The sequence below is a fragment of the Anneissia japonica genome, unplaced genomic scaffold (assembly GCF_011630105.1).
Source record: "Anneissia japonica isolate Jap-2015-1 unplaced genomic scaffold, ASM1163010v1 scaffold2030_len652032_cov178, whole genome shotgun sequence".
NCBI lineage: Eukaryota > Metazoa > Echinodermata > Crinoidea > Comatulida > Comatulidae > Anneissia > Anneissia japonica.
Window position 1 is genome coordinate 110,884 of NW_022705472.1, and position 7,999 is coordinate 118,882.

At 34.6% G+C, this 7,999-nt stretch overlaps 1 protein-coding gene across 1 annotated transcript in view; it reads left to right on the forward strand.

Annotated features, from left to right (window-relative positions):
• Nucleotides 1-2,216, forward strand: part of LOC117105508 (fibropellin-1-like) — a 12,803-nt gene extending 10,587 nt beyond the window's left edge. The window contains exons 10-11 of the mRNA XM_033246671.1: nt 885-982; nt 1,918-2,216. Coding sequence (XP_033102562.1) covers nt 885-982; nt 1,918-2,035 — 216 coding nt within the window. The 3' untranslated portion in view covers nt 2,036-2,216. The remainder of the gene's footprint in view (nt 1-884; nt 983-1,917) is intronic.
• Nucleotides 2,217-7,999: the final 5,783 nt, after the last annotated feature.

A 7,999-nucleotide genomic window follows, 5' to 3' on the forward strand; every position in this document is an offset into this window, starting at 1 on the left:
GGTTTATAGTCCTTATCCGAGAAGACTTGTTCTACCACCAGAACCATAGGCGAGCGTGCCGTTCGAACCAGCGCCGATATTATGGCTAAAGCTTGCGGCGCCCCTGCTAACCGCTCGGCCATTCGACTCACCTCGACAATTCAAGCATGTCTTACTAAACTGTCAAAATTAGCAGTGCTACCGTATGTGCGAGGTGTTGTATACTATTGCGGTCGTATGGGTTAAAGTGGTGCGTCAGGTCTTCAAAGACAGGAGGATGGTTCCCCCGAAAGGGGGTTAGTACCCCCGACAGGTGGACTAGTACCCCCCGACATTCTTTTTAATAAAGAATCCCACAATTAACACAACGTTTTTTTATCTTTTAATTTAAAAAAAAATTTCCCGACAAACTCAAATTTTCCCCGACAAATTAATTTTTCCCCAACCGGGTGGGAGTGGGGCTAGGCTTCCCCGGCGGGGGGAGGGGGTGAAGGCGTGGATCCCCTTGTCGGGGAGCTTGGACCCCTCGTCGCGGAATTCCTGGCGCCGCCCCTGGTCAGTTCGTAAACACAAATTACTGAAGTGCTCGTTCCTAAATACCAATCAAGGCAATTCACATGAACACTTTATGGTGCAATATAAAATTGTAGTTTGATGGCTCTATTTTGATTTTCAGGTTTGCCATAGCAGATTTTACCATTATTATCACTTTCGCACCTCCGCATCTACCCTCTAGTTGTTGATTTCAATAAACTGAGCTGTGGAATACATTTTTTTATCTATCAAATCAAGAACTCTGCATTGTCAAAATATGAAATTTGCCTGGGAAAACGCGAAACAGTAATATTGCCTAAAAAACATCTACTAAACTACAATCTTATATATTCTATTTGTATTCCTTCTAGGGGTGGTTTGAAGAAAATTGGATCTGGTTTATGTTCGTAGTTATTGGAGTTCCGTGTGGAGCAGTTGTTTCAGTGCTGTTGCTACGAAATCTAAAACGGTAAATAAGGGCTTTTTTCTTGCAAACATTATACAATAAGAATAGATAGGACATTGCTAACAAGTTGAGTACATTGTTTAAATGTTTATACTCATCTAATATCAATGTTTAACACAAAAAAAACTGACCAATCAGTTCTCATTGAAGACGATTTTTTAAAAGATACCACCATATTTAAATACCGTATGTTCTATCATGCATGTCTATCAATATTACACTTAATGTATGAATTGCGGCACAATGTGTAAACGTTAGGAAAAGGTATGAATAAACTGTGACCAGGGGTGGATCCAGAATTTGTCAAACGGGGGTCGGGACAAAACAGTTTCTGAATAGGTGAGTAGCACATAACATTGTTTTGCATTGAATTTTTAAAAATTTAGCGATCCCCTATCTGAACTTGCAGCTTTAACTAGGCTGAAATGCGCACATGGGTGGACTAACTCATTCAACAAGTTTCTTCTCCCCAAGGGTCACATCATGTCCAATCAGCTGCAAAGAGGCGTTCTTTCGTTTGTCCACAACGACAGGGACTAAATGAACCAGTACGTACACCGGGGTAACCCCATACTCTTCTCGAAGGATGTACTGGGTTCGTTAAAGTGCACACGAGCCAATTGTGTACACTGGGCTATGCCAACAGTTAGAGTCCTTATCCGAGGAGACTTGTTCCACCACTACAACCACAGGGGAGCGTGCCCGAACCAGCGCCGATATTGTGCCTGTAGTTGCGGCGCCCCTGCCTTATCCGCTCGGCTATTCGACTCGCCATTTATCCTATGTTATACCTGGTTATACAATAAAATTTTAACACGACCTAGAATCAGACATATTGGGAGCATGCAACTGACTGTCTCACCAATAGACTTATGTCTTGTTGCATTTAAACTTCTTCAAATAAACATGTAGCTTTGTTGTACATTTCAATATTGTAGATCCATGAAGGTCGGTCCTGTAGAGGAGGAAAATTCGGATGTTCCGTTAAGTGCCTCGAGTAATGAGGAGCCCAAGACGGATGATTCCATGCCAAAAGTAGATACGTCAAATGTGTAGGGGGAAATACATCACGATTACCTTGTTGTGAGTAATGCTTATGACATGGAGGAGTTGCCAAAAACGGATGAGATCAATGTGTATAAGACAATAAGTCTATAAAATTATCTTGTAGTAATTATGACACTTGGGACTCTTTTCAACATTTTTGTGATAACTGTGTAGATTTTGAAAAAAAAAACCAATAGCCAAAAAAATAGTATGGAAAATCAGGTTGAAAAAAAAATCCCAAAAGTAGTAAAATATAAGTTAGTATAATATTTTTAATGTAGTGACGCTGTATTCCTTGCCGTAAAGTAGAATTCTTAGGTTTGTTCAGATGGTAGTTTTGCTGTGGGAAAAAATCATTGATCAAAAAAATGTTTCTGGGTGGGCACATCTTCGGATGACAGTTTTATACTTTTGCCCATCCTCGGCAGCCCCTACCAACTTTATTGTTTTCGTTTTTGTCGGAAGATTTAACTAAATAAAAAATAAAATCTCCGTACCAAACTTAATGTCATAGTCATTTATGCAATTCTATAGTGTGTAAAATCGTCACTTAAGAAATGACGTATCTGTGCAGCACAGAAAAAACATTTTGTGATTAGGTAAAACTTAATTATATTTTCGTCCAACAGTATTTACATATATGAAAATCAGTTCTGATCACTTATAGAATATATTATAATTGCCATAATTGTCACTCAAATTTGGGTAAAATGTACTACTTTGTACTATAAGATCTTAAATAATCGTCCTTTCTATTGGTCCGAAATATATAATGTTTATATCTCGCCACAACCCTTTAAAACCATCAATTTTAATAAGCAATTTTTGTAAGATTCATGTTACCACTTCTGACATTTATTTTATAATTTTCAAAATTATATTGGTTGCTTTTGTTTGATTTACTTTATTTTGTTAGTTTAAGTTCTTTGTTTTGTTTTGCATTAAGTTGTGTTTGTGTGTGCCTAGTTTTAAGCTTTCTTTTTGTTTGTAAAAACATAGATGAAAATCAGTTCTGATTACTTATACAATATATTATAATTGCCATAATTATTAATAAAAATAATCGCACAGACTTGGAACAACCAAATCTTTAAATCACTGGGCAGAGCCTTCTACCAAGGAACAAGTACACACTCTCATGTGCGCAGATCATGGGGAATGGGGAACAAGTCCCCTCCCACAATTTTCAAATGGGTTGGTCTCCAAATTTTCGACTACAATGTAATTGTATAAGTCAAGAAGATGCCTGAGAATGGTTGAAATGAACTGTATAAATGACCCAGTTTTAAACGAAGGAGCAAAGTACAGCCAGCGTACAAGATGATGAACTTTACTATATAAGAGTGTCATTTCCGGTCATCTAGAGGACAAATTTTCTTAACTCCCCCCCCCCCCTGCCCATCGGCCAAGGCTCGTCGGGCAGTCGGAACAAAAAAAAATAGTCCTAGCTTTCCCATCCCAGTTACTGTACTGCCTACGCCAATATGAGAGTAGTGGTCATGACGTCATCATTCTGGGTGATTTTAACTTAGGCCTACCTGACATAATATTCCGTCAATATGCCTACGACCAATATTAATAATTTAAGTCAACTTTTTATTGATACAGTTTTAGATAGTAATTGCCTGTATCAGTGCAATTCATCTGTCACGCGCAACAACAAAATTTTAGATCTAGTTTTATGTAACAAATTTTTAGACTGTTCGTGTATCGCTACTGGACTTAATATTTTAAATCCGACCATAAATCAATATCAATGTTTTATTCTTTTAAGTGCAATAGTAATAATGATGATCTTAATTATTGTAATAACAGACTTGTTTACAATTTCAAAAAACTTAATTATGCAGAGATTGCAAACATTTTAAATTATATACCATGGAACATACTCGACTTAACTGGCAATGCCAATGAGGCTACTTCTTTATTTTATGATTTACTCCATGCAACAATAAATGATTTAGCACCTACTTTTAGACCGAAGAGGAAATTTCCTCCGTGGTTCAACCATGAACTGTATCAAGCCTTAAAAGCATATTAAAGAATGAGTAACAAAATCACAAAATGAAAAGAAAAAAGAAAGCATTAAAATAGTTGTGGTATGAAGCAGTTTAGCATTGAGTTTGATTTTGTTACTCATTCTTTAACATGTTTGACTCTAGCCAAAACGGATATAGTACTTTATACTACAATCTTTTTATTTATTTATTTTTTTTTTTTTTTTTTTTTTACTTTAATCTTTTTTTTTTTGTTACTTTAATCTGATTTGCTAAAAAGTAGAATTCTTTTCTAGAGAGGGCGCTATACACAATAAAACTCTGGATTGAGCCTCTCTAGTTCCTGAAAAAAAATCTTGTGACATAGCGCCATCACATGGTCTGTTATAATAGACTCATCAGTTCCAGGCATTTTTTTTACAAAATTTGAGTAGAATTTTCTTTTATTTTTCTCATTAAAACAGTGCAAGTTTACTGCGAGCTAAAATATGCATTTTGAATTTGTAGTAAAAAAAAGTTTGTTGGTCACTATTACAAAATGACCTTAAAATGTACATAGCATGCGACATTCGCTATTATAAAAGCCATAATGTGAAAGAAACGTTGTTATAGATCCTAAATATGATATAAATTCTATAGAACGAACGTTGCTGCAAATTTCGAGGGAACCATGATCGATTCAACGTTGAATCGTAGCCTCCCTGTATTATTCGGAGTAACGTTCGTTCGTATTTAAACTTAGGCCTAATCAGTGCATCTGTTAAAATTTTGTCTATGAAGTTTTGCAATGTTTTTTTAGTGTATTATGAATAAACGAACAAGTATTAGGCCTACACGTCTGAGCAATTATTTTTACTGTGGAATATTGTAGTATTTGAATGAACTTCATGTGCACCATGGACTTCTTTTTTTCTTGTTTTTTCAATGTCATTTATACAATTTCACTAATTTTGACAATTAAAGAATACTGAATATTATTCAAGACGTGATATCACAGCTTATTGTGTACTCCATAAGCAGCTAACATCAATGGCAAGAGTAAACGGTCATTAATTTGTTAGCTATAAAAGAATCCCGCCTTGTATTGGTTATTCCCAGATATAAAATCGATATTGACGGTCACTCAGTGCAATAGATATTTCAGGAATCAAGAAGGAGGTGAACAGCTATCATGGAACCCTCGCAGCGCGCGACTTTTGCATGAAATTCCGTTCGGGCCGTCTCGGATTAACTCGACTCAAGTTCGATAATATATCGTGGTAAAATATGGAAACTATTAGGCAAAAATGAGCAGGCACTTCACAACATCGCGACGTTCGAGTATCATTGTTCTTTCTAGGTTTACTTAGGTCTATGACATTTTACAAATTTATCGGATATGAACATGTCATCAAACCTGTCTTATTTATATGTTATTAAATATTCAACTGAGACGGCCAAAGTGAAGTTTATGCAGAGTCACGTACCAGTGGTGGATCCAGGAATTTGAAATAGAGGGGCCCAGAGAGGAATTTTCACAGAAGAAGGGTGTACTACCTCAGCCACCACTGCGTACGGCAAACACAAAATCACACAGACTTGGAACAACCAAACCTAAAAATCACCTATTGTAATATTACTGTATATATGTACTGTATGTTACTGTATTACTGTATAATCATGCACTATTGATTATTGTAATTACGACTGTTTTATGTGTTGTATTAATAAAATGCATTATCTTTTTTTCATATAACGCACCAAAATAGATTCCTGTCATTTGATTGGTGGATTTTGTATCACGTGACATTGCTTATTTAGGTCTACCCCATTTCGTCACTCATCATGGGAATTTATTTCCATCCGTGCATTTTCTTTCCATCCGTTTTTGCCTATCGGTGCCTAGGATTCGATATGACTCAAACTGATACAGTCTTTTGATTGGTTAAAGAGACGCTGGAATGTTCTATTTAGGAAAAGGGTAGATTTTTTCATAAAATATAACATGACAAGAATCTTAATTCAGAAAAAAAGTAGATATTTTTCATAAAATATCAAATGACAACAATCTATTTTAGGTGTGTTACAAAACAAATAATAAATGTTTTTAATTCGCGCCTCCTCGAATGGAACAGTCAGTCTTTCAACTAATGAAAATATTCATTAGTATATATATGATTTCTAAGGAAGATGATGTCGGTCTACGAACCATTTTCTCACTTTCCGTTATCACCTACGGTACGTCTCAAATTGTAGTATGTTTGTAGTTGTAAAGATGCCGCGTCATTAGGCGTCATTAATTAATTATGGAGAAATACCTCCATCGCTGATATATAACGGTGGTCTATCATCCTATTTTATAATAAGTGTATAATAATAATAATAATAATAATAATAATAATAATAATAATAATAATAATAATAATAATAATAATAATAATAATAATAATAATAATAATAATAATGTCTCTGTCAGGTGTTTTAGTTAGTACGCATAGATCAAGTTTGACTTATGTAAAACCGATGAAACAAATTATATCAAATATATTGATTGTAATGCATGTTATTATAAGCCTATTGCATATACAGTGCATACATCTACTTCTGATCTGACATAAACTTAGCCTTAACAAAAAGTTTTTAAAATACAAAAATTGGTTTTCTTTAATTATTTGAATATTTGAAAGACATAAAATTTCCTTCTGTCATGAGCCGTTTTAAGATTGGTAGTTTTAGCTTAAACAGTTTCAGGTCTGAATAATAGTTAGGCCTATATTGATTTATAATATTTGTGTGTTTATTGTCCGCACAGTAAACGTGTCTTGTGTGCTTTTGTTTCCCTAAATTGGCCTATTTATTTATTTTCTAACCATGGTATACGTAGAATATCATGAATTATGTAAAGTTGTAATGTATTAGCAATATGTAATAATCATGCACCCATTTTTTATAACTAAATTATTGAATATATATTTTGTACCAGAAATAATATTAATTTAATATACTGTATTTTATTTAATAAATGTGAACTAAATTAAAATGCTATATTGATTTCTAATGGTAATAATTAATATTTAACTTTGGTAATGATACAAAATAGGTATTTAGGTGGCATTACTGCATTTCAGTCCCACGATTCATCGACAGATGTGTTTTATAGGGAAGCGAATGATGTCGGTCCTACGAGTATTTTCCAACTCTTCAATATCAACTACTGCTCCATTATTCTGAGTATGTTTGTGTTTTTTTAGTCTTTTCGTTTCTGAGTATGTTTGTTGGGCTAAACAGCTAGCGTTTATCAGGATTGCTATAGGGTGCTTGCTAAGATTTTTGAAATTGACTTATAATAAGTCGATTGACTTTAATATTAACCGATGCGACATTGTACTCAGTTGAATGGCATTGCTTTAAAGCCGGGGAGTTCTTATACAGTAGGCGAAGTGCGGTACTCTTGGAACATTAGCCTACAATATTGCGAATCCATTGGAGCATCATTGACAAGGATATCATCTTTAGAAGAAAACCAGTTCGTTTATTCTTTATCTCCTAAAGGCCGTGGCAATATGTGGATCGGCTTAAACAAGCAGAAAACGAAGGGAGTATGGGAGTGGACAATGAAACCATATAATTTAGACTTCACATGTACATACCTGTAATACAAGGATGTAGAACGCTGAGATGAACAGTAGAACACACAAAGAATATTGAGGAAACGAATATTTCGTCTTGTACTAAAGACTTAATAAGCATAACAGTACTGAATTTTGGTTTCTTATAATTTGTGATAATTACGGTATTGGCCTTTAGGAAATTAATTTTCAGGACAGGCTTACGAATAATATTTCTTGTACGTGTTACGTAAAAAGAAAATTATTTTAGATTGTTTTGATGTCTATATTCATATTTTAAATTTTTTTTATCATAGATTGGGATGACGATGCGTTGACTGATGACGACACTAGAATGTGTGCAAAGATATCTTCTTTGGGGAAGTGGT